The 27,694-nt window shown below is 43.5% G+C and overlaps 1 protein-coding gene across 5 annotated transcripts; it reads right to left on the reverse strand.

Moving 5' to 3' along the window:
- Positions 1-235: 235 nt before the first annotated feature.
- LOC102462116 (uncharacterized) lies at positions 236-27,637 on the reverse strand. Of its 5 annotated transcripts, XM_075929847.1 has the most exons (6): positions 27,448-27,606; positions 24,570-24,725; positions 22,729-22,857; positions 22,510-22,647; positions 12,112-12,153; positions 236-613 (listed from the first exon to the last, which is right to left on the reverse strand). In XM_075929847.1, exons 1-6 carry the CDS (start codon positions 27,448-27,450, stop codon positions 593-595), a joined length of 489 nt encoding a protein of 162 aa, XP_075785962.1. In that variant the 5' UTR covers positions 27,451-27,606; the 3' UTR covers positions 236-592. The 5 variants fall into 5 exon arrangements, with proteins under 5 accessions (XP_075785962.1, XP_075785963.1, XP_006125666.1 ...); XM_075929848.1 differs by lacking the exons at positions 236-613; positions 12,112-12,153; positions 27,448-27,606 and adding exons at positions 17,107-19,323; positions 27,619-27,637; XM_006125604.4 differs by lacking the exons at positions 236-613; positions 12,112-12,153 and adding an exon at positions 17,107-19,323.
- Positions 27,638-27,694: the final 57 nt, after the last annotated feature.

Genomic DNA, 27,694 nt, shown 5'->3' on the forward strand with positions numbered 1-27,694 from the left:
GTGAGGCTTAGGAGGTGTGAAAAGCCATGAGATCAGATGTGAAAACTGAGATTCTGACTTGGCGTTCATAATATAACACTGTAAATGTGCTCTCCTCTCCGTACATGATCAGACCAACCCCCAATAACTTTTTTAACATCTTTATTAACTTTTTTGTTCTTAATTTTATCACAAGCAAAGGAATAAGGTAATCTTGCAAGCAGGAGATACCCTTATTTGTTTGGAGAAACAAAAACATATTTTTTTTATAAAAAAAAATCTTTTATTCCTTTCATCATAGTCATTTCTGCAGAAATACAGTCAGAAATTTCTGTGTAGGAGTATGGATTTCTGGTAACAAGGCCACCTACACAAATCCTCTGCAGGAAGTAGGAAGCCTATAAAACTTCACTGACTAAGGACCCAATTTTGCAAAATACTAAGTACCCTCTACACCTGCTTAACTCAAAAACTTATCAGGATTGGCCCATCCTAAATCTTGACTTGGTAAATTGCAAAGCTGCATACATTTGTGCTTCTTAGTAAGATTCCAATATCTGCACAACATCTTCTCACTCCACCCGAATGAATAGGATCTTATTTCATACATCTATTAACAGTTGCTGCCAATGTACTGGAAAGACAAAAGAAATAATTTGTATTTAATGGTTTTATTTTCCCCCTAGAAGCTGTTTCATTTCTGGGGAATGTTCCATTAATACTTGATAGGAAAATATTTCTCAATTCACACCTTCTCTTCAAATTTTAATTTTACAATTGGGACTGAATTACTAGAAAATCTTACTGTAAGTAGTACCCGAGAAAGCACTTGGCTGTTGCAGCAATCTAGTGCAACACATACAAAGATGAAGATTTAATAAAGAACATTTTACCTGCTACACATCAATTTTAATAAGCAATGTTGTTCAAAACCGTCAGCAATTTTGATAAATGCTCAGCTCAGTGGTTGTATGAAGGCGGAAGGAAAAAAAAGTTACCACGGAAAGCATATATTGAACTGAAAGATTTGACTACCATTTTACTGCTAAAGAACTGCACATATCCAGAAAATATTGTCAGTTGTAGACTGTATCTTGTCTGCTTTGGTTTCAAAAACAGTTTTATATTCAAAATGTATGTTAATCAAAACTAGAATGTACCCAATGTTAAAGGGACATTGTCAATAGGAAAAATATCACTTCTGAATATTGTACTTATAATTATTGTATTTACAAGAATACCTTAGAGTGCAATAACTGAAAAGTTATTGGACTAAGGTCTTTCAGTTTGTTTACTTTCTTCATTTGGCAGAACTGTGTTCATAGTCTCTTTCTATTCCTTGAATGACTAATTAACTATGGAAAAACAAACCAATTGAACAAAGCCTTAGAGATATCCACTGAAGAGGAGAAATGCACTCAATTTTTGTTCATTAAATTTAAATTAATTGCACAATATATTAAATATGCTATTCAATGTGGATCTTATAAGAACTTGGGTTTTTTATTAGGTTGTTTTAAAAATCTAATTTGTTAGTATCCCTTTTAAAATGAATGCAAAACAAAACAAAACAATTTCACTATTTGCATCTTTTGACTGGTACAAATGCATCCACAATTGGAGGTTAGTTACACCAATTTGGTTAAATTAATACAAAAACCTTGCAATACTTCAAAGAATCATAGAAGGTAGTTGAAGCCTTTTCAGGTAGTTGAAGGCTGCTGTCAAATCCCCCACCCCTCTGTCTTCCTTTCTGAAAACTAAATAAGCCCAGCTCCCGCAGCTTCTACATATAAGTTCGCAGTTCACAGTTTTCGTATTTTTTTCCAAAAATCCCCACAGTGTAGATATAGCCTTGGTGTAGATAAAATTCCTATAAATTGGGTACACAACTTTTTGAAAGACTATACTCAAATAGTAGTTATCAATGGTTCACTGTCACACTGGAAGAGTATGTCTGTGTGATCCCTACAGGGCAGTCTTGGATCTGGTATTCGTCAGTATTTTCATTAATGACCTAGTAGTGGAGTGGAATATGTGCTTATAAAGTTTGCAGATGACATCAAGCTGGACGAATGATGCCAGCACTTTGGAGGAGGGGATTTCAAAGTGATCTTGACAAATTAGACTTGATCTACCACCATCAGGATGAAATTCAATAAAGATAAATGCAAAGTATTACACTTAGGGTATGTCTACACTGCGCGTCTCTCCTGAAATAGCTACCCCACGTCTACACAAGCTGCCCGTTATTTCAAAATATTTTTCAAAATAAGGGACGGGCTGTTTCACCATCCCAGTAAGCCTCGTTGCAAGAGGGATAAGGAATGGCTTGAAATAGAGCATTATTTCAAAATCTGGTGCTGTGTAGATGCACCAAATATCAAAAAGTTGTGAGGTTAGGGTGCTGTGTAGATGCATCCTTAGAAGGGAAAATCAAATGCACAACTATACAATGGACAATAACTATGTAGGTGTAGTACTGCTGAAAAGAGTCTTGAGGTTATAGTGGATCACAGATGAATGCAGTTGCAAAATAAGCTAATATGTTTGGCAGTATTTAACAGGAATGTGGTGTGTTAGACATGGGAGGTAACTGTCCCTCTCTACCTGGCACTGGTGAGGTCTCAATGGGAACAGTTCTGGATGCCACACTTTAAGAAAGATGGGGACACATTGGAGAGAGTCCAGAGGAGAGTAACACAAATGATACAAGGTCTAGAAAAGCTCACAATGAGGCAAGGTTAAAAATGGACATATTTAGTCCTGAGAAACGATGACCGAGGAGGAACTTGATAATATTCAATATTATGAGCTTTTATAAAGAGGATAGTGATCAGCTGCTCTCCATGTCCACTGAAAGTAAGCCAAGAAGTAATGGACTTAATCAGTAGTAAGGGGGGTTAAATATGAGGAAAAATCTTTCTAAATCTAAGGCTAGTTAAGTTTTGGAATAGGCTGTCAAGGTACGTTGTAGAATCCCCATTATTGGAAGATTTTAAGAACAGGTTGGACAAATACCTTTCTGAATGGTCACCTGCCTAAATGCAAAAGCTGGATTTGAGGATCTCTTGAGGTTTCTTTCAGCCTTACATTTTTGTGATTCTATGACTTTCATACAATTCCTCCCTCATTTAGGATGTTGTGTGCAATAAAACTGTCTTTCCCAGAGACACCAGGAGGTAGTCTAGACCCAACACTTCAGGTGTTGCTTAAACAAAGAAAAAAATAAGTTAAAAATGGTTGTTTAAATGTTTACAGAAGTCAGTGAAAACTCTTTGTTTGGATTGAAACATGCCAATGTAGAGTTTAAAGTCAGCTTTATTAGATGTGTCCTAGTTTTTTGCCTTGGTTTCAATAACCATGATATTTAGGTCAGGAGCTTCGTCAGCTAATAATTGAGAAAGTGAAATCTTCATTCATTTGCTTAAGCACCTGAAAAACTGCTAGCTTTTTAGTCTTTTATGTAGACCTTTTCCTCTCTTCAACTTTCCAATGTAATTCTGAAAGATTTAAGAGAGAGATCATTACTCTGAATTTATGGATGAGGAAATCCCAGCAAAGAGAGGTGAAGAGGAAAAGTTCCATATAAAAGACTAAAAATGTAGACATTTTTTCTGGTGCTTAGGCAAATAAAGGGAAGATTTCTCCAGTATTAGCTGACAAATCAGAAGCACTGATGGAAGATAATTAGGGACATTCTTTTACGAAAGCATGTTTTGTTTACCAAGGAAGACTATATTCTTAACTAATAGTTTTTAAAATGAGGATTTGTTTTATTAACCACACTTGCTTTGTCAGTAACAAAGCTGTGCAATGGGGCTCTCTGCACAGGAAGTCTATGTCTAGACTGGCACGATTTTCCACAAATGCTTTTAACGGAAAAGTTTTTCCGTTAAAAGCATTTGCGGAAAAGAGCGTCTAGATTGGCACGGACGCTTTTCTGCAAAAGCATTTTTTGCAGAAAAGCATCCGTGCCAATCTAGACACAGTTTTGCGCAAGAAAGCCCCAATAACCATTTTCGCCATCAGGGTTTTTTGTGCAAAACAGTGTTTAGCTGTCTACACTGGCCCTCTTGCGCAAAAACATTTCGGAAAAGGGCTTTTGCCCGAACGGGAACGTCAAAGCATTTGCGCATGAAGCACTGATTTCGGACAGTAGAATGTCAGTGCTTTTACGCAAAATCAAGCAGCCAGTATAGATAGCTGGCAAGTTTTTGCGCAAAAGCAGCCACTTTTGCAGAAAAACTTGCCAGTCTAGACACAGCCAGTCTCTCAATTTGTAGAGCTGCTCTATGGTTCTAAAATATCTAAAAGGGTGTCACAAGGAGGGAGGAGAAAATTTGTTCCTCTTGGTTTCTGAGGACAGGACAAGGAGTAATGGGCTTAAAGTGCAGCAAGGGAGGTTTAGATTGGACATTAGGAAAAAATTCCTAACTGTCAGGGTGGTCAAATATTGGAATAAATTGCCAAGGGAGGTGGTGGAATCTCCCTCTCTGGAGATATTTAAGAACAGGTTAGATAGACATCTGTCAGGGATGGTGTAGACGGTATAGTCTTAATATTTCAGAACTAAATTTATGAGTATCTTCAAATGTATATGCCACTAGCATAATTAGGAGTTTCCTCATTTTTCATATGCAAATAGCTTTGTTTGCACAAGTCAGGGGGAAAAAGTATTAACTGCATGTGCAACTATTAAATTTGTACCCAGAATTTCACACATTTACAGGCTGGTTTTGGAAAATTTAATCCCTGCAGTCTTAACTCACCAGTGACAACCTTGTTCAATTTTCTCCTGGGTACTTAATTCAGCGGTTCAGTACCTAATAACTAACGACTGATTGTAATGTTCTCAGTTGGAAATGTGTAAGAAAATTGTAATCTCTTTATCTGTTCTCTTATTTCAAAGCTCAGCCAAGTAATCTACTTGTTCAAGCTAATTAATTTAAGTCTACTTTCACTAGGCATTAAAAGCCACTGGGGAGAGAAAGTAGCTTCGCTCCTCTTTAACAGCAGTAACCCGGATGCCCTCTAGTGAGACTGTCAAGTTCTTTTTACTATCAATTCTTTATCCTCTTACAGAAATAAAGGGTTGCATGTGTACATCACTCCTTTAATATGAAAACTTGGGAACAAGTCTTCCAACTGAACTTGTGGATCTCCAGTGATTTCAGAGAACCCATTGCGGAAATGAGTGAACAAAAATAAGGTATTACTGTTCAAAGGTGAAAGTAGGGCAGTGAGCCACATCAGTAAGAAAGGAGCTGGCACCCGGGGGTGGGAGGGGGGGTCACTGAAGTTGGAGGTGTGCGCTCCCAGCCAGGCTCCCAGCCTGTCCTGCTGGCCCTGTGCCATGATGGCTGGAAGCAGCAGGTACATGGGTGCTGTGGGTCAGAGGTAGGGAACCATTTTTGGGTTGGGTGGTGCTGACCCACCGAAAAATCAGGTGAGGCTGCACACAAGTGAAAAGCAACAAACAAAACCAAAACAAACCCTCATTGATGTGTCCCCCCAACTGAGAGGAGAGACACTTCTGATATTCCCCTCATACATCAAAGCCTTGGGGGGTCCCAGGCTAGATTTTGTACGGGAGGACAGTGGGGGGTGGGGAGCACCAGCAGCGGTGCCCCAGTATTGGGGGGTAGAGCCCCAAGCCTCACCGGTCAGACCAAGGCAAGCTGAGCGCTGCATCTGGCCCCAGGCCTTAGGTTCTTTCTACACCCCTGCTGTAGGTGGAGATGCATGCTTCTGGTGGGGCTCTGAGCCAGTCCTGCCGGCCCCTCCCTGTGCTAGCTAGATGCAATACAGGCATGTGTGCTCCCTGCATCATGAGGCCCCTGGAGAGACGGGGAAGGGAGCAGCAAAAGGTCTTTCCATGTTATCACTGTTGCCTGCATGCAGCACCCCCAGAGCCATAGCTCCTTTTTTCCACAAACAGGAGCTGCATGGGGCCTGGGATCCAGTAGCCAGCTGACACTCAATAGCCCCAGCCCTCACTGTCCTCAACACATACATACACCAGTCCTCTGCCCGGACTCCTGTATCTCCCCACTCCCCAGACTGTTGCCCTGAGCCACCCCCAAACTCACCAACTCCTTGCCCTGACTCCTGCACCCCTACACACCTCAAACCCCTACCCCGAGTAGCTTTTACATTGGGAGGATTTGAGGGGGGTGGAATATAAGCAAAAATACATTAATCACGCCAGTATGTTTGCAAAGATTGAGAACCGCATTAGTTGATTAGGAAATTACCCCATTATCTTTGCTTTAGTCATGGAACAACTTCATTCAAGACAGGGATTAAAGAAAATATATTTGACTTTTTTTTCCCATTTCTTCATCCACCTCAGTGATGGAGAATTGTCTAATTATCAAATGGCAGCAGTTAATTAAACATTTTACTATTTCTAACCTTGAACACAGTCAGTTGCAGAAGCCAATATCAAAATTTACCTATTGACATTAAACAAGGAGGCTGCCTGACAGCAGGCAATGAATTGTACTCATGTTTCAAATATCATTATATAAAGTGGTTTCACTAGGCAGACAGAGGGATAGCAGTAGTTTATTCTCTCTCCATACTACATGGCATACCTGCAATGTCCTAAATAGAACTTGCTTCCACAATTCTAACATCACAGAGCCCTGCCTGTGTAAGGGTATGTCTACACTACAGCACTAATTTGAACTAACTTAATTTGAACTAAGCTAATTCGAATTAGCGCATCTAGACTTAAAAACTAATTCAAATTAGCGTTTTGCTAATTCGAACTAGCGCGTCCACACTGATTGGACGCTGGGTCGCATTTAAGGGCAGCTGAAACTGGTTCCGGCAGAGCATCAGGTCAGTAGTTGCTTTGTGTGGCTGCTGTCTGAGGCTCGTGCTTAAAGGGACCTTCCTGGACAGCCGGTTCTCAGCTTTTCCGCTTGCTTCCTTATCTCGCAGAGGGACAGCAAAGTGTTTTTCTCTCCACCTGCCTGTGTCGGTGCTTCCCATTGGGGCCGCCGCCGCAGTTGGCAACATGGAGCCAGAACTCACCCTGGGCATGCTGCTCCAGTTTTTGGACGTGTTGCTGCAAGCCTGCCTGCAATGGGTGGAGGCTGCCTTGCACCACCTGGTGCACATCCACCCCATGCCTCTCCCCCTGGCCTCCTCGGGGGCTGTGGAGGAGCAGCAGCAGCGCCTAGATGCCAGCGTGCCCCGCCACATCTGGCGTCTGGACACCAGCAGCGACTGGTGGGACCGTATCGTCCTGGAGCGCTGGGGAGACAGACAATGGACCCAGAACTTCAGGATGAAGAAGGACACCTTCCTGGAGCTCTGCGAGTGGCTCGCCCCTGCTCTGCGGCGATGGGACACTCGCATCAGGCCCGCCATCCCCCTCCAGAAGCGTGTGGCCATCGCCCTATGGAAGCTCTCCACACCAGACAGCTACCGATCCATCAGGAACCAGTGCGGCGTGGGGAGATCCACCATAGGAGCGGTGCTTATGCAGGTATGGCACTCACTGGCCACTGGGCCGGAGGGAGGGGGGCTTCAAGGAGGGAATGGGCCGCCCCAGGGAAAACCGGGGGGGGGAGGCGAAAGTGCCCCACACTGGAGGGTTCAATCTGTCCTGGCCGTACTACACGCCGCCCACAGGGGTTGCTTCTCGGAGTGGGGCGCGGGGCAGTGCCAGGGAACGAACACTCCCAGCCATCCGGGCGCCCCAGTGATTCGCAGTTTGCTGTGTCCCTCTGAAGGTGGTCAAGGCCATCAACCGGGTGCTGCTCCTCAGGGTGGTCCACCTCGCCGACCCGGATGCCGTCATCTTGGGGTTCGGCGCCCTCGGCTTCCCCAACTGCAGGGGGGGCCATCGACGGGACGCACATCCCCATCCGTGCCCCAGAACACCAGGCCTCCCAGTACATCAAAAGGAAAGGGTACTTCTCTGTGCTCCTGCAGACCGTGTGTGACCACCAGTTCACAGACATTAATGTGGGCTGGTCCGGCAAGGCACACAACGCCAGGGTGTTCCGCAACTCCTCCGTGTGCCAGAGGCTGCAGGCCGGGACCTTCTTCCCCGACCGCCACATCAGAGTCGGGGACATGGACAAGCCCGTGTACCGGGTGGGGGATGCGGCCTACCCCCTACAGCCCTGGCTGATGAAGCCGTACATGGGGCACCTCAACCTCTCCCGCCAGGCCTTCAATGCTAGGCTCACCAGGGCCCACATTGTGGTCAACGGGGCCTTCGGACGCCTGAAAGCCAGATTTAGGTGCCTCCTTACCCGCCTTGACCTTGCCGAACACAATATCCCTCCCGTGGTGGCAGCATGTTGTATGCTGCACAATTTCTGTGAGCGGAAGCGGAAGGCTTTCCTGCCAGCCTGGATGGCTGAGGTTGACTGCATGGCTGGCCAGTATGCGCAGCCCCGCACCGCTGTTGTCCGGGAAGCCCAGCGGGAGGCCGTCTGGATCCGGGAAGCCCTGCGGGAGAGCTTCCAGGTGGAGGAGGAGGACTGAACTCTCCCTGCATGCCCCACTGGGGCCTTCTTCCACCCTTCCCCTCCTTCCCCTTTCACCTCCCTAACCCCCCTTCCTAATGTCAAATAAAGACACCTGTTTTGCCAACAAAAAATCTCTTTTTATTTCACAGAACTGGGGTGGGGGGAGGGTGAAACCTGCGAGGAGAGAGCTGGAAAGGGGTAGAAGGGTCCCTGGGCTCCGTCTCCCCTCCACACCCCGCATACACATAAGGGGAGCATGATAGCACTCACATGTGGAGCCCTCCCCGGCCTCGGACGACACAGGGGTTGTGCTCTGTGGGGTGCCTCAGGGGGTCCTGGGCAGGCTCCCTGCAGGCTCCTGGCTCTCAGCATCCTCGTCCTCCTCCGTGTCCAGGACGCGTCCCTCTGCCCCGGGGGTCGATCACCACCCGGGAGGCATGGACAGCGTGAGCCCCCAGGATGCGGTCCAGGGCCTCAAAGTGGGGGCAGGCCTCCGGGTTGGCCCCTGGCTGGGAGGCTCTGGAGTAGGATTGCTGCAGGTCATTGACCTTGCAGCGGACCTGCTCCCGGGTCCACATGTGGTCTCTGGTGGCCAGGCTGTCAGCCATGCAGCTGTAGACGGCCGCGTTCCTGTGGCTAGTGCAGAGATCGTGGACGTTGGAGGTTTCCCCCCAAACCTCGATGAGGTCCACGATCTCCGCACTAGACCAGGCGGGTGCCCACCTCTTGCGGCCATGGGCAGGCTCCTGGGAGCCGCCAGCCTGGTCCTGGGAAGAGGCGGAGGGCTGGGTGGCAGCGGGTGGCTGGCTCATGCCATGCCAGGTGCAGGGACTGCTGGCTGGGTGCTGGCAGGCTTGCAACTGGCACAAGCACTGTAGCCAGACCGTGGCCCTTTGAAGGCTCCGGGGCCGGGAGGGGGGCAGAAGAGTTTCCCTGGCTTCCCAGAGTGGCCACCAGGGAAAGCTGGGGAGGGCTAGCCTCCAACTAGTTCGAATTAAGTGGCTACATAGCCCTTAATTCGAACTAGGCGTTAATCCTTGTAGAATGAGGTTTACCTAGTTCGAATTAAGCGCTCCGCTAGTTCAAATTAAGTTCAAACTAGTAGTTTGCATGTGTAGCGCCTATCAAAGTTAATTCGAACTAACGGCTGTTAGTTCGAATTAACTTTGTAGTGTAGACATACCCTAAGCGACAAGCAAATGCTCATTGAGTAGTCTAGCAGGAACTCTACTAGTCATTACTACCCCCCCTTGCTGCTTCTATCAGAGAAAGGCAGCAAGGGGGGAGCAGGATATGGTGCTGGGGGGGGCTGGCTTAAAAGCCGGTCCCCCCAGCACCCTCTCCACGGTGCTAAGGGCAGTGGGGAAACAGCACGAGCGGGGATTGAATGTTTGTGCCAGTGCCAACTGCTGTGCCTCTCCCTTTGAAATGTACAAGAGTCATCTGTGGCTCTTGTACATTTCAAAGGAAGAGGCACAGAGGGGAACCCCTGTCAGTGGGGACTGCTTTGGTCCTCACTAGCGTGGGTTCCCATTGCCTCTCTCCCTTTGAAATGTACAGAAGCCACAGGCAGCTCTTCTACATTTCAAAGAAAGAGAGGCAGCGGGATATCAAACACCCCCCTTGACTACTCAATTAGCTGATTAATTGAAATTTAACATCCCTAAGTTGAACTAGAGCAACTGCTAGTGATAAACTACAGAAGGGCCCCCATGTTCTTTAGGTAAGTCAATAGGAGACAACATGCTCATAAAATATATACTAGCAGATTTACCCGTTGTTCAGGTCCTTAACTCAGGGGTTATTTTTTAATAAATGGAAAATGTGGATGATTTATTTAAATTATTGTATTTGTGAAAAATAGAGCATTTTATGAAGTTAATATTTATTTTCACTTTCTTTGAAAAGAGATTGTTAAAATGTATCCATTTAATTTTTTTAGACATTTTTTAAAATCAGGAATTCCACGAAATGTATTTTTTCTTCATCCCTATAAACACTTATCATTTGCCACGTTTTAACAAAAAACAGCGTATAGTCAATTTGGTTTCCAATAATACTGTATTCTAATTTTTACACTGTAAGCATCAGTTTAGCTCTGCCAAAACAGAGCATTATTCCAAATTTCTCTATTTTATCTCTTTTCCGTAAGGTTTCTTGAGAAGTAACCCTATTCTGGGTTCATCCTATTTTTCTGGCTCATCTTGGTTCAGTCTCTTTCAACTAGGGATGTTAGTGTGTAGTCATTTACATGAATAACCAATAAACCCAGGCTTATTGGTTAATCCGAACAACTACTCACACTCCCCCCTTGCTGCCTCTGATTTAATAGAGGAAGCAAGGGGGGTGGGAGCTGGTGCCTGTGGGGAACTGGCTTTTAAGCTAGTTCCCTGTGCATGCTAACTGCCGTGAGCTACCTCCCCTAGTCCCTGTCTCCCACGGAGGCAGTAGCACAGGGGGAGGCAGATGGGAGCCAGTGCTCAGGGGGAGCTGACATAAAAGCCAGCTCTCCTTGATTATCAGCTCCTATGGAACTGCCTGTCCCCCACACTGCTGCCTCGGATAGAGAAGCAGCAGCACAGTTGGGGAGGTGGTATATGCAGGGAGTCGGCTTTAAAGTTGAGTTGGCTCCCTGTGTGTAGCAGCTCCATGGTGCCACCTGTCCATTCCCCCAGTGCTGCTGCCTTTGTTCATCATCATTGTGTGGAGAGCGTTAAATTAATTTGAAAAGGGAGCAGGACTTTACTGAAGAGTTGGATGTTGGGGGCAGGAAGAGACCAGGCAAATTATAACAGTCATTGGAGCAACAAGAGCCAGCATCCCATGCTCCCTTCTTCAGGGTGCAGGAGGTGTGGGTTGCTGGCTGTGGGAGTGAGGGATTAGAGTGCAGGAGGGGGCATGGAGCGCTGGGTACAGGAGGACGCTGGGGGTTGATGTGTGGCCTCCTGGCCGGCAATACTTATCACCAGTGGTTCCTGGTTAGCAGCACTGAGGCTGACCCCCTGCCTGCCCCAGCCTTCTGTCACTCCTGGAAGGGGCCAACATGCCTCTGTGGTTCTGGGGCTGGGAGGTAGGGGGCACATGGCTCCATGCACTAAGCCTCTGTGCTGGCACCACCTGCTCAGCTCCCATGGGCCACAGTTTCCCCATTTCCCCCTCCTGTGCTCCCCTTCTACACACACTGGCGGCTTCTGGGAACAGGGCAGGTAAGGAGCCTGCTAATTGTGATTGACTGGAAAATGCACCAGGATTGACCAGTTGATCACGATCAACCGGTTGGTGGCCACTGGTGTAAATTCTCTATTTAGTGCAAAAGGAGATCTTATAACTGAAAAAATCATGAAAAATGAGGTGTTTAGTGCCTGGTTTGCTCCAGTCTTCACTAAAAACATTAACGGTAACCTCACTCAACACAATCTTAACCACAAGGGGGACCAAAAGCCAAAATAGGAGAAAAACAGGTTAAAGAATATTTAGATACATTAAATGTATTAAAGTCATGAAAGCCTAATGAAATTCATCCTAGAATATTTGAAGAACTCACTGAACCAATTTTGGAACTACTAGCAGTTTTCTCTGAGAACTCCTTGAGGCTAGATGAGGTACCAGAAGACTGGAGAAGAAAAACATAACTTACCTTCAAAAAGAGGAAGGGAAAATAAAGCGCAGAAGACCTAACCTGGAAAGCAATTGGAACAAATTATTAAACAAACAATGTGTAAGTACCTGGAAGATCATAGGGTTATCAAGAATAACCATACTAGATTTCTCAAGAACTAACCCTGCCAAACTAATTTAGTTTCATTCTCTTATAGGTTTATTGACCTGGTGGATATGGAGGAGGCAGTAAATGTGATATCTTGATTTTAGTAAAGCTTTTGACATAGTCCCACATGACTTTATTATAAGCAAATGAGGGAAATATTGTTTAGAAGAAATTACTACAAGGTGGGTGCACAATAGGTTGAATGTCCATATTCAGAGTAGTTATCAATGGTTTGCTGGCACTGGAAGAGTGTATCTATTGGGATCCAGCCAGGGTCAGTTTGGGTTATGGTACTATTGAATAGTGTTACTGACTTGGATAATGCAATTTAAGTATGTTTATAAGATGCCACTAAATTGGGTGGGATGGCAAACAATTTGGAGGTCAGGCGTCTTTGTTGGTGGTGGTTGAAAGTTCTCTGCTGTAGGTAGGGAGAATATCGGGGCAATTGGTAGGGGTGATAGTGATATTGCCTCCTTCTGGTTGCTGGGGTATGTATACTGAGGGAACACAGTGTGGCACCGGAGTCCTTCATATTATGTATCTGTGATGGACAGGCGTACTGGTGAGCATTTGGTGACTAAAGGGTAAAACTCAGGTAGCTAGGGGGTGCCAGGAGCCAGGAAAGCTAATGGGAAAAGATGTTGAAATTTGAATGGGAAGTTATACCTGCCTGCTATTTTTCTTTGTGGGAGTTTTAACCCAGGAGTTGGGGGAACAAATGTATTGAACCAAGCAAAACTACCATGCTTACAAGGAATACTGGGCATGGAAATGAATTGGACCTTGAAGCATAGATAGTAAGTAGATAGGAAAATGTCTGTTTAGTTGTGATCAGGTTATTTTCTTTGTTTTGTTGTTTGGTTAAACTTCTCTGTGCTAAGCTCATATGCCTTCCCCTTCCCCTGTATTTTTAAGCTGGATCCCAGAGAAACAATCTCTCTGTTTCAATTTGCTCTTTTCTCAGTTGCACTATAACGTCTAGCAACCAAGTATGCTTTACCAAGTATATTTTTTTTGTTTTGTTAATAAAAATCTCCTTTTTTAAGACTATGATTTAATTCTTGTGTCCTGGAAAGTAATAGGAGGCCTGTGTATGCATGCCTAAGACTAAGGGTGTGTCTAGACTACCTAGTTTTGTCGACAAAAGTGGACTTTTGTCGACAAAACAATACCAGCGTCTACACTACCGCGGAGTTCTGTCGACATAACGTCGACAGAACTCAGCGGTTTTGTCGACGCTGGTATACCTCGTTTTACGAGTCATAACACTTTCTGTCGACAGAACTCTGTCGACAGAAGGTGTTATTGCCTGTAACACTGCGTCCAGACTACGGAGTTCTGTCGACAAAGCGGCTTGCTTTGTCGACAGAACTCCATGTGTCTGGACGCAAATTGTCGACGGAAGAATTGTCGACAGTATCTGTCGACAAAACTTCCGTCGACAAAACGCGGTAGTCTAGACGTACCCTAAGAGGTCAGCTGTCAGAGCCTGCAGTTTGTTTTCTCTTTTTTTTCTTGAAGCTCTCTTGGGGGTGGGGGGGGGGGGAGGGAAGAGCTTGGGGGTACCCCTCTGGAAGAAGTGCAAGTACTTTTTTCCTGGGTCCAATTCACTTGATGGTGACAGTGTATCTCCTAATGCCAGGGAATCTGTGACCTTGGGGAGTTTTTAAAGCAGAAACCTATAGAGGCAAGGTATTTTTTATGGTCTCTTGAGAGCCCCCACCTTCTGCACTCAGAATGCCAGAGTGGGAATGGTGGCCCCATTCCTCCCATCCATCACAACATCACTTCATTGGTTTTTCCCGCAAACAGTTTTTCCCCATAGAAGGGATGATCTTCCACTGTAGATAGTGTGTCTCTTGGGAACATGGTAGGAATAAACCAAGAGGTTCTGTACATCACCGCCACAGTTGCAGTAGATCTTACTGTGGTATCCACTACATTGAGGGCTGTCCACAAGGTCATGTGGGGAATAATCTGGCCTTCTCAGACTCTAGCTTTAAACAGTGGCCTTTTGGCCTTGAATATGTCCTCCACAAAGTTCATGAGTTTTACATGGTTCCTGTGGTCGTATTTGGCCAAGAACACAGAACAGTTCAAAATTCTGAACTGCAAGGCATAGACTTTACATCCAAATACAACTAACCTTTTACTATCCTTGTCACTAGGGGTCAGTTGGAAGAATTGCTGCCTACTGCACTGATGTGCTGCTTCGAACACCAAGGAATTTGGAGTTGGATGGTTGAATAAGAATTCTGACCCTCTGGATGGTATGTAGTAAGTACTTCCTATCAGCCCCTCTTACAAGTAGAGGGTTTGGAGGCCAGGGTCTGTCAGACTGTCTTAGCAAGGTCTAAGATGGTGGGGTTGATAGGAAGTGCTATCTTGGAGGAGTGGGAGGCTTGCAAAATGTCCATACGTTCATGTTGTGTTTTGGATATTTCCTCCAATGCTCTGCTGCAACCCACTTAAAAAGATCCTGGAAAAGTGACGAGTAGTCAGCCAAGAATGGAGAGCTAACAGGGACATCTTCCAAAGAAGAATAAACTTAAACTGAAAAACTGGTCTGAATTCAACAAGATGAAATTCAATAAAAACAAGTTGCAAGAATTTCACTTAGGAAGGAAAAATCAAATTCACAACTACAAAATGGGCAGTGAAAAGTGGTGCTTCTACAAAGAACCTGGGGTCACAGAAGATCACAAACTGAAATATAAGTAAAAATTATGATGCAATTGAAAAAAAAGGCTATCATCCTGGGGTCTATTAACAACAATGTCATATGTAATACATGGGAGGTAATTGTCTCACTATACAGGCAGTCCCCGACTTATGCGGATCCGACTTATGTCGGATCCGCAGTTACGAACGGGGCTCCCCCGGAGGACACAGACTGCGGGACCTCGCGGTCCTGCCGCCCGTGTACTCCGGGGCTTTCTCCGCGTCTCCCTGGTCTGCAGACCAGGAAGACGCAGAGCAAAGCCGCGGGGGGGGGGAGGGCTCGGGCAGCGAGGCAGCCCAGGCGCGCCTGGGCTGCTCCGCTGCCGGCTTCCCCGAGGCTTTGCAAAGCCGCGGGGGGGCTCGGACAGTGGGACAGCCCAGACGCCCCGCGGCTGTCCCGCTGCTGGCGTCCTCAGAGGCTTTGCTCCCGATCTCCCTGGCAGACCAGGGAGACTGGGAGCAAAGCCGCGGAGGACCCAGGCGGCGGGACCGCGGTGCGTCTCGGTCCGCCGCCCGCGTCTTCCTGGTCTGCTGGGGGGGGGGGCGCAGCTAGTACGCCCCCCCCCCCCAGCAGACTAGGCTTTTCTCCAGACGCCTGTGGCAGAGCAGCTGGGGCGCTGCCGGTTGGTCCCGGCAGAGCAGCAGCGGCTGAATCTGGACGCCAGTTCCGACTTACATACAGATTCAACTTAAGAACAAACCTACAGTCCCTATCTTGTACGTAACCCTGGGACTGCCTGTACTCAGCACTGGTGAAGCCTCATTTGGAGTACTGTGTCCAATTCTAGGCTCCACATTTAAGGAAAGATGGGGACAAACTGGAGAGAGGCCAGACAAAAATTACAAAAGTTTTAGAAACCTGACCTATGAAGAAAGGTTCAAAAATGGACTTCTTTGTCTTTGAGAAAACACAACTGAGGTGGGAAATGACAATCTGCAAATATTTTAAGGGCCACTATAAAGAGGACAGTGATTACTTGTTGCACATGTTCTACTGCAACAAAAGATCTGAACTAGGCTTTCAAGATGTTTGTGTAATCCCCATCATTAGTGATTTTAAGAACAGGCTAGATGAACACCTGTTAGGGAAGGTGCAGGTTTGCTTAGTCCTGCCACAGCACAGAAGCTTCAACTTGACTTCTTGAGGTTTATTCCATGAGGGCATGTCTAGACTACAACCCTCTTTCAAAAGAGGCATGTAAATTAGACAGATTGAAATTGCAAATGAAGCCGGGATTTTAATTTTCCGCACTTAATTTGCATAATGGCAGCCGTGCATTCTTTCGAAAAAGGGCTATTCGAAAGTGAAACCACTGTCTAGACACCGTTCTTTCGGAAAAAAAAAAAACCCTTTTTCGAAAGATCCTGTACTAATTTTTTTAGGAGTACAGGATCTTTCGAGAAAGGGTTTTTTTTCCCCCGAAAGAACCACGTCTAGACGGTGGTTTCCTTTCGAAAAGCCCTTTTTCGAAAGAACATGCAGCCACCATTATGCAAATTAAACGCGGGAAATTCAAATCCCGGCTTCATTTGCAATTTCAATCTGTCTAATTTACATGCCTCTTTTGAAAGAGGGATGTAATTTAGAGGGTTCCTGATTGTTAAAATTCACTAGAAGTAAGATGTACTCCAATTCAAAAATTGTCCAAAACTCCAGATTGAAGAGATTAATTAAACAAATCCATGACTCTGGCCAAACTACGATGGAAGATTTCAGCATGAATAGGCAAATCTATGTATGTTTTTCCTACTTCAAAATCAATCTGTTTAACTGTGAGTGATGTAATTATGGCAGGAAGCAACTAAATGCATCACAGGTAAACAAGAGTCATTACCCTTTTCCTGTTGCAGCATTAAAAAACTGTACAGTCATTCTAACAAGCTCTGGGATTCCCCACAGTTGTCTAGAGGCTGAAATTTCCCTTTCTGAATAGAATTGCTTAGTGTAAGAAACTTTTAATCAGCATGCCAAGGGGGAAAAAAGTTTTGACAGGACATTTAGAGGCTATGCATTTCTCTTTTGGAATGTGTTATAAAATATAGAGCTAATTAATTTGTCCAAAATCGCTATACACACAAAGCCAACAAATAAGTAATATTCAGATAGCACATTCAATTTCATTAATAATCCCACAAGTAGTATACTTGCAAAATCATTTTATTTCATTTCATACAAAGTGGAAACATCTATTTTTAAAAAAGCTTAGAGTACTACAGATCACTTCAACTGCAGTAGAAAAAAGTTAACATTGACTTAATAAATAAATGTTTTAGTTCATATGGACTCTATTCAATACATAGGGCTTTCCATAGATTTGAGGCCAGCTATATAAGAGCTAAGTGTGACCTATCCAAAGAGATCAATACACAGCCCGAAGCTAGAATGATAACAAAACAGATCAGCTCTCCATCTGCAAGTCAAGAGTTCACATATAAATTATCACTTCCCATTTCCTTAGCTGGAACTAGCTAACCCCTGCTGGGGCCTCACAACTGAAAAGCAATTGCAATTTTTCAGCTCAGCGTTATATAAACCCCATTTGGAAGATGCAATCAAGAAAGACATTGTTTAGGTTTCATGGCCTCCTTACAACTTTTATTTGGTTGTCTAGTAGTCAATCAAGGATAATTATCTGGGGATTATATACTTAGATGACAAATTAAGCACCACTGATACATGCTTGTGTGCAGAAAGCAAACACAGAGAAGTCAGTTAGGTGAAATTGGCACTATCTAGACAATCTCAAGAAAATTAGAGTACTCTTATCAAATACAAATTAAAAAGCAACTCTCATATGCACAGACCCTCCAGACATGAATTTGGGGTGAATAGACCTTAATCTACTTGTTCTTGACATCTATGTAGTATAACAAATTAATTTATTACATTTACCTTGGGGCACACAATCTGGCCTCTCAGTGGTACCTACATGTGAATTTCACTCCAAATACTTAAAAGACTAGAAGAAAGTCAGTAATGCTTTAGAAATCAGTACCAAGGAACAAGACAATAATTACATATACTACAACTTAGATAATCCAAACAAAGTGGGAAACACCAACTTCAGAGAAACTAGATTTCAGACAATCAAGGGATTGCAAAATGAAACAATATCTACAGATAGCAAGGCATATAGTATAACAGAACTTATATTGTACATGGCTATTTGCTACTACACATACCTGCCACAAAGTCCCAACACAACTGGCCACAAAAAGGAACAGTGTTTCATAAAGAAACAATAAATATGGATATGCAACCGATTTTAGATTCCTTAATGGCAATAAACATGGTAGTAGACCTGAAAACCTTACAAAAATAAAAATGTTAGCCTTGTGCCTTTGTTTCTTTGGGAAGTATAAACTCAACCTGTAATTAATTGTAACGTATTAAAAATATCAAGAACGCCAACTCTGGTCATCCCTAGATTTGCTGGAGAACATGTTTATTATGTGTTCACATATCTTAAATGAAGGGGCCTAGGTGTTGTTTCCAATAATACAGGTTGAACCTCTGTTAACCAGGACTCCCTGGTCTGATGCTGGACCATGGATGTTCCAGGACCGGAGAGTCCCAGTGGAAAGCTGGCAGATAGGCTCTCCGCAGCTGAGCTTTCCACAGCTGTGCTGCCTGCTGTGCCACTAGGTACAACCCAGTGGAGCTGTCTGGTGCGTCCAGGAGCCCAGCAAGCCACAGCAGGGTGCCAGGTTCAGCCAGGAGCTGGGCGCACAGGGAGTTGGGCTGCCTAATTTGGTAGGAAAAGGGGGAGGGGACTGGCAGGGCAGTGGGGCTAGAGGGGGCAGCCAGGAGGCTGGCAGCTGATCCAGGGCTGGGGGGACCAGTAGCAGGGGAGCCAGAAATTACCTCAACTGGTCCGGCAAAATCCCTCATACGCAATTGGTCAGATCCTGAGGGTTCCAGACCAGGGAGGTTCAACCTGTATCCTTTCTCCAAATTGTTAGTCACTGAACTTTACATATATTTAAAAACAAAAACAAAAAAACTGAGTAATAGTTTGACTAACTCTCTCTCAGCTTTCACTCCTAGGATGTCTCATTTCACTAGTTCTTCTGTTACCCGCAGTCTTCCTGACTATACAGACCCTGCATTTTTATCATAAAAAAATAAAATAAATACTATCCAAAAAAAGAAAACAAACAAAATATATACTCCCTTCTTTATATGTTATGAAGCTTCAAGTAAAGCTGCAGGCCAACATTTTTTTTTAAATCTTTTAAAACCACCATAAGAGAAGGCAATAGCAAACATTAATATAGGCTGGTCTTCTTCATAATTCTCAAAAACTCTTGCTCATTTACTTCTCCATCTCCATCTCGATCAGCTTCATCAATCATTTCCTGTAAAGAACATTTCAGACTAACAACTAGACTGAATCACAAGATCTTTTCATATACTTTAAAGTATATGTATAAATAGCAAACAAGTTTATACTATGAAATATTTAATTATGCATCTAGATATGGAACATATGCTTTGGATCTAATGCCATATGCCTCAGATAGGACTCACTAGGAATTTAGCCTGTGTTTGGCTGGCAAAACAAAAGGTGTTGTTACCCCTGTAAGAGCTGCCTCTGCAACTGAAAGTAGAGGACAAAGGTGGGAAATTTTACCCGGATAGAGCAAGGATGAACAGGAAACGTTTGGACTAGGTGAGGGGGATTGCTCTTCCAGGTGAGTGGAGGTGGGATGGGGAATATTTATACCCCAGATAGTGCCAGACAAGCCAGCTCACTGAGTTTGGGGGGCAGGAGCTATTGAAACAAGTGAAACAACAAATTTAGCCACAGAGCTCGGGGGTGGGGATTTGCTATTTTGGGGGACAGGGGTTGCCTGGGACTTGTAAATATCCCACTGACCTCAATAGAAAAGCTTTACGCAACTGTTATAGGCTAACAATTGTTACAAAAGCTGCGGGCTTCCCTTGGTGAGAAGGCTGGCAGATATCATTCCAGCCAACCAGTAGAATGGGCTCAGATTTGGCATGTGGGAATAATGTAACTAGTGGTGAAACCAGCAATGGGGTAGAGTCATTAACCATTGCTGCTTGTGTTTCCTTCTGATTTTATCCTTTTGGGTTTCTATTGTGAGGGTCAGTTTTATTTGGACAAAGTGTTACCTAGGAAATGTACAAGCTTGCGCTCAGCATTTGAAATGTTCAGCATGATGCTATGCTAAGCAGTGGTATCAGAATCTGGTTCACAGTGGATTGTACATTACTTACATAACTTCTTGGTTGCAGGAAGGATGGATTTTGAGAAATGGGATAGCCTGCTGGCTGCATGCCTAGCCCTGGCTGGTGAATTGGGCAGATGAAAAAAAGAGGGGCCTCTAATAAGTTGATCTACTTGTGGATCAAGTTGGACACGGACGCTGGTATATCTAATTCCCCCAGAATAAATGGGGAGAAATTTTGCAATTGATAATTAGGCCTAGAGTGGTCAAGAAGATCACACTGCAGAAGCTGCAGTCTATTATTAGGCATCTTAACTTTTTATGCTGAATTGTGACCCCGTGGTAAGCATTTTGCATCGGTCAGCTGTCACCATGGGAATGTCAAGGCTAAACAATTTTATAGTCATTAATGAAGAGATGAAGGAGAATTTGAGTTCTTTTTAAAGGGAGGAATAGATGATAGAAGCATATATCAAGATGTGCTTAGATCAGGGGGTTCTTAACCTTTTTACCTTCACACCTCCCCTGAAAGTGAACTTCATGTTCACACACCCCTGGAAGCCATTTTGTGCACAGCCTAGCCCTGCGCCCTCACCTGACAGGAAGCTAAGGGTAGTGGCTAGGACTATAAGAACTCTGCTAGGGAGCTCAGTCATGGCCCAGCCTCTGAGGGAGACAGAGGCCTATCCAGAGCTCCTGTCTGATGAGGCTGAGACCTTACCCGGGCCTCCCACAGCTGCCTTCCCTTAGGCCAGTGAAGGCTTTCCTGAGAAATTTTCTGGGAGGCACCTCACATCTCTCCTGGGGAGGTGCACCTCACTGGTTAAGAACCCCTGGCTTAGATGCACTGGGAGGGAATAGGTTTTGGGGTATTTTACTGAGGCAGGTGGTTTCTGAGAAGTGGCACCTGGTGTTATACAAAAATGCATAGTAAATTATGTAAGCTTCCTGGAATTCCTTCCCATTTTAGTGGAAGTGACTATTTGGAAAACAAATTTTTCAGACAAAAGAGTATGTTTTGGGAATGACAATATAGCGATAGTACATATTAGTAAGCACTTGTTCTCCAGATTGCCCAGGGTTATAAGGATGACTAGAGCATTCATAATGCACTGGTTCAACTTTAACATCTGTTTTTCTGCCAAACATGTGCCAATGATTCATGATGGAGCTGACAATGTATTGTCTTCATTTCAAGTGGATGGATTTTGAGACCTGGTACCAGAAGCCAATCAGGAAACCAACAAGGTACCAGTGGCCCCCTGGGACCTTGTCATATCATGGCTCTTGGGGTTGTATACAGATTGGTTGAACCATTACCATGCAGGGCTTATGTCAGAAGCTTTAATGATTTTGTGTAATTTCAGAGGAGGGATGGCCTCGCTGTGATTTGGCTTATTTCAGAGGACCACATACTTAGAAAAATAACAATTTTTGGCAACTCAGAGACTGACATTATTTACCAGCTCCAGTTGCCTATTGGGCCTTACATTTCCTAGCAGGATAAGGTGTACCCAGATCCTTGTACTAGAATTTGGAGATTCTTAATAAGTGATCTCAAGATACAGGTCCTAGGTAGGATTCTTAGTGTCACATCAGATGTTAGGGGCCACTATGATTCAAACAATTGGATGTTGGCGTTTAAATGGATACAGAACATATGTGATACCCTGGTAAAGAACCAGTACTAGTTTACTGTTTCCAGTTTGGGGATTATATTAATAGGCCAAGTGAGGAGTGGTATGGCTTTGCAGGTCTGACAGTCCATGCTGCAAGCACAGATGGTCTGCTGGGTGATCTGGCGGTTCACAGGTGAGCACAGGGGGTGAAGCAATCCTGAGCAGATTATTTTAGTCTGATATCAGAGAAGGAATTAGTAAATTTAGAGAACGGGGAGAGGGAAAGCTATCAAGATAATCCCTGATGGCACCTTTAATGATATCTGCTGCAAGGTGTTCATTATGAAAAGCACATGGTTATCAGATAAAATGGATTAGAAGGGAATTTAGAAGAAATTTGGGAAGTGGGAGTTTAAGGAACCTAACATCTGGAATAGCAGGGAGCTAATCCCCCTTCCTTTTCAGCCACTTTAAGCATTATACAAGAGGCTGGATGGAGAAGGGCTTGATGGCAAGCCTCCCACATAAGTGGAAACAATTAAGATGATAATAATGACCTGCACTGTGTGATTTATTGCATACTCCCAGATACTTTTGGTGAATAAAGTTATGGCCTAATTAAAACATATCTATTGCCTCCTGTCTCTCAGAATGGCTTGACAACTGTGCCTGTGAGAGCTGAAGGACAGGCCCAAAGTTTTAGGAAATTATTAGTAAAATCAGAATTTACCTGCAATTCTTCATCTGTTAAATTCTCTCCTAGCTCCTTGGCAACTCTCTTTAAATTTTTGAAAGAAATCTTTCCTGTCCCATCATCATCAAATAATCTGAATGCTTTCAAGATTTCTTCTTTTGAATCTTTCTCGCTCTAAAATGAGAAATCAAGAAAAAATATAAACCCATTGTTTAAATATCCACATTTGATTTTTCAGGCTAAGTAGATGATTACCATTTTTTGTGTCATCATAGCCAAAAAGACTTCAAAGTCAATGGTACCATTTCCTTCTTTGTCAATATCTGCTATCATTTTTTTAATTTCTTCTTTCTTTGGCTCAAAGCCTAGAGCACGCATTGCAACCTGCAACAAAGAGCAATACAATTAAGATATACAAGATGCACCTAGAATTTTATACCTGTACCATTTGCTTCACGCAGTGTTTCAGTTCCTATCCTCAAACTACAACTATAATTTAATGCATGTAAATTGCAAAGAAATTTGTATCTACATTTGTCATCCTTTTAATCAGTAAATAGTAACATTACATGGAGACAGCATTTTTCTGTTGAAGTTAAGAGTATTCTTTTGTAATTTTAACACTTACTACTTTGACAAACAACATAAGTTTCTTAAATTACATATTGATTTTAAGATATATTATAGATAAATGGAATTGTTGAACTGGGACTTCAGCAAAGGGCAGATCAGAGACTTGATACTACTCCTATTGAACTGCACAGCAAAATTCCACTGATGTCAAAGGAAGCAGGAACAGGCGTCAAATTATAAAATATAATAACTGTTCTACTTGATATATACACAATTAAAATGAATCTCTGTTCCTAGCTCTAGACACTTTTAATATTTAAAAAAACCAACAACCCAGATATGTAACAACCATTAGGTATTTAAAGTACTTTAAAATCAGTCAGTATGACATTCAAACCTAAAATCCTTATCCTATATGGGACAAAAAAATATATACAAAATATAACTTTACAAGTGTGTCATTTACACTGTCACAGATGGGGCTAGCATGAAGGGTTTTTTTTAAGGTAAATTTTGTATCTGCAGTTTCTCAGCACCTTAGAACTATGCTTTTCTGCTCCTAAAAAAATTTATATAGCATCATCAGCGAGCTAGGAGCCTGAAGCAAATTTAATTTAGAAAGATTAGATGCAATTTTATAAATACTTGATTGAAGTGGATTTTGACTATAAACACTCATTCTTTCTGAGGTTTCAGTAAAGAAAATAATTAGAGCTATTTGGACTCTGACAGAATGCTTTTCCTTCCAAAAATGCCAATTAACTAAAAGTTACAGAGTCTGTGGGAAAGTGTTGCCTCTAATGAAAATTTTCGGAATGTAAATTGGAAAAAAACATTTCCATAAGATTGAAATATACTACTGAAACCTTTTCCAAACAAAGCATTTCTAAATTTCCATTTTGAGATGATTTTCTCTTATAATCCAAAATATAAGATTAATGTTGATACTGGAATGAAATATTTGTTTTGTCAAAATGAAATGAAATATTTGAATCAAGCAAAAATTCATCATCTAGATTTCTGATCAAGGGAAATTGCTTTTTCAGCTTCCTTTCTATTTCAGAATGAAAGAAGTTTCAGAGTCATGAAACTCCTCCCCCAAATGAAAATACAGTTTCTAAACAGCTCTAGAAATAATGCAGTATATCACATGCATTTGTGATTTTATCTAAGAGATATACTGCAAATTCCTGCTATATTAAGAGCGGTTAAGTTCTTCCATTGGTTCTAGATTTTTTTAAAAAGTATCCATATATTAGATCAGTCAGACTGTGCTGACAAGGGTAGTGTTTAAAGTCACTGAAATCAACAGGAGATGGAAATACTCAGCACATCTGAAAATATAGCCTGAGATTTCTCCAGTTGGGCACCCGAACAATACTTTACATTTGGAAAATTTAGTGCTCAAACAAGCCATTTCATATATTACTTGTGACTGACAATGCCAATCTACAACTGAGTGTGGACACTGGTAAACAGAGCAAGTGAATAACTATAACTTTAAAAATAAACAAAGTTAACACCTTCAGTTCTTTTACATCAATGCTTCCAGATCCATCAGTATCAAATAAATCAAAAGCTTCTCTGATCTCCTGCTTTTGTTCTTCAGTTAGTTCTGGTTTCAATCCACTTTTTTTCCTCTGGACAGCACCCAAGCCAGCTTTTCTGTAGTTAGATGCCTTCAATAAATGGACGAAAGACAAAAGTTAATAAAGACCCATTTCTAAAAAACAAACAAAAAATATCCAACAATAGCAGAAGAAAGAGAGTACATCTGTTCCTGCAACCAGTAGATGCTGTAACATTTCTGGCAGTACTCAGAATCCTTTTACAGAGACTATCAGGAACCACCCCAAAGAGAAAGTGTTGCGCTTTAGGAAGCATGAGATAAACACATTAGCTAGATGTTTTTGCCAGAATAAACAATTAAATAATTGACAGTGTTTATGCGAACTGTCATCTTTCTGTGCTAATGTTAGCATACCATGTAAATGACCGGGTGTGTGAGAATGTTTATATTTCTCGACTACCAACTCAGTTTATTTGCATATAGCACAGCACTAATTTAACTTTCAAAACATGAACAGAATCTATCTTCACAACCATAATAACTAATGATATAAGCTTTGACTCTGAGCATGACTCAAGAGTACCTCAATACTTGTGTTCAGCACAGAAATAGGAATGCTTATTCTGGGATTATCTGGGGTTCTCTCTCATCCCTGGTTAAATTAGAGCTGCCTCTGAGCTGCTGTAACTTGTATTCTGTTTTCACTGGCACCCTGGGTCACAGAAACTAGAAAATGGCCAGAGTATAGTCCCCAGCTCTAATAGGGTATGTTTACATAGCAAAATTATTTCAGGATACCAGAAATATCCTGAAATAGCTACCCCATGTCTCTTGAACATGTTCATTAATTCAAAATATAGCAGGTGCGCTATTTTGCCATCCCTGTAAACCTCATTCCATGAGTAAGGGATGATTTGAAAAAGTGCTTTATTTCAAAATTTGGCACTGTGTAGACAAGCTATTTTGAAATAAGCTACGCAATTTGCATATCTCTTTTTCAGTTTTGGGTGCTACGTAGATTCACCCATACAGATTTAAGTCACTGGCAGTCAGATAGAGATGAAATGGGGGCTGGCCATGTAAGAGCCACTTAGGCAGGATGTATTCCCAATCCATTTCTATCTCTTTTACACTGCCAGAACAATTTAAAGGGGACACAATGTAATGAAGAACTGAATTTCTTCTTCCTCCCTTTTTTAAATTTAAAGCCTAGAATCTGAAGTACAATTCTGCAACAAAAATGGCAAATTCCACAGCATCTCTGAGCACAAGAGGCTTCAGACTGCCTTCAGTTCTGATTCCTGAGTCTTCCTTAGTTCACATAAGGATGTATTATTCAAAAGTTCAAACATTATTGGCTAGAAAAATAAATAAAAAATTATTACAAGAGAAGTTTAATTTTGCACTTAGTAGGAAAAGTTTCCTACTAAACACTAGAAACATTAAGCCCTGGCCTAATTTTTGTGTGTGTTGGAATGCCCCTAAAGTAAGTAACATTTTTTACATTCTATTTTGGGTTGAAATTTTATTTTTCATGTGACTTGTGTATGCCAGGTTGGCTTAGGAACTCCAGCAAATATCTCTCACTTTTCTTTATTAACACATCTGCTCCAGATTTTTAATATTTATAATGTTCTTAGATATATCAGTTAAAAATAGAGGGACTCAGAGGGAGCCTCTATGATTGAAAAGGAAGGCTAAGTAGCTAGACAGCAGGGGTCCAAACCTACTGTCTTTCATATAAAAAATTGTTTCAATAAATCTATTCAAGTGTACACTGTGCATTATCCTTTCTGCATGCACAATTCAAATTTTAACACTGTACAAATTTCTGTGCACATATTTCATTTCTTGCCCACACAATTGCTGCGTATATATTGACAGCCAGCCACCAGAAAGGCTAACTAATTAGAATACATTTACCCAGTGTCCATAGCACTGTGTGTGTTCCTTGCATGTGCCCACGCCAACATTCAAGCTTCAGATGTGCCACATTTGCTATTTTATCTCTATTGGACAAAACACTGTCAGCACATTAGCCTGGAAAAAAGGGATTTTTTTCCCTGTTCTACTGGAATTAAATTTGAGTAGGTTTATTTTAGCATCCTGTGCTACTAGTGCTTGTTACATTAAAAAAAAAGTGGAAAACCTGAACGAACTAGTTTTCCCATGGCCTGGGCTGTGGTTCTTCCAGGTGGCTTCTTATATCCCATCTGGTCCCTGCTTATGTAGCTCAGAGAAATAACAGGGCTGATTCAGACAGGTGTTTACCATGGACCTCCGTCCAGGGAAGTGTGTCAGGATTAGTGGTCACATGGGGATGAGCCACTCTATCTAGAGCATGATATACAAGCAAATACAAGGCTCCTAACGTTGCTGATTCTCAGGTGTCCCTATTACTCCAAAAAGCAGCAGCAGCAGCAAATCGACTCCTTGAATTACCAACCCCAAGAGCCCAGGCTCCTTCCTGTGCGGAAGGTCAGTGATCTGTCTACACGCAGCAGAAGGGGGGGCTGTACCCCCTTGGCAGGATCGCCACCATTACACACAACAGCGCCAGCCCGGGCTCAGAGCCACCCCCGCCCTGTCAGAGGCGGCAGCGACAGCAGCAGCGAGAAGCAGGGGCTCGTCTGCAGCCGGGCTCGCGTGCACAGCCCGCCCTCTCCCCCCAGCGCGGCTTGTCCCATCTGGACACGCGGGACGGGCTGAGCCTCGCGGCCCAGGCCCGCGCTTGGCAGCTTGTCTCCGCCAGGCCGGCGGGAGGGCTCGCGCCACGCTCCGACGGTTGGTAGTGGTGGGGGTTAGCGGTATTCTGGGGCGCGCGCACTCACCATCCGACCTGGGTGGGGGGGGGGCGTTCGGTGGGGCTGATGCGAGCCAACTCCCCCTTCCCCCGAGCTTTTCTGCCACCTGCAGCCACAGAACCGGGCTGGATAGCTTGGCCCGTCCAATGACCGGCGACAGAACCCCCCCCCCCCCCGAAGACCCGCCCACTTTCATACCCGGAGCCAGTCAGGGGCGGCGAACGCTGGGAGGTCACAGCGAACGCCCAGTTACCCGTCGGCTTGGATACACGCT

Source organism: Pelodiscus sinensis, chromosome 5 (assembly GCF_049634645.1).
Source record: "Pelodiscus sinensis isolate JC-2024 chromosome 5, ASM4963464v1, whole genome shotgun sequence".
Lineage (NCBI taxonomy): Eukaryota > Metazoa > Chordata > Testudines > Trionychidae > Pelodiscus > Pelodiscus sinensis.

Coding starts and splice junctions, on each gene's coding strand:
- LOC102462116 (XM_006125604.4), bottom strand. Junction 22,858..24,569: donor TTGATGTAAAAGAACTGAAG/GTGTTAACTTTG, acceptor TCTTTGTTGCAG/GTTGCAATGCGTGCTCTAGG. Junction 19,324..22,509: donor TAACAGATGAAGAATTGCAG/GTAAATTCTGAT, acceptor TGTTCTTTACAG/GAAATGATTGATGAAGCTGA.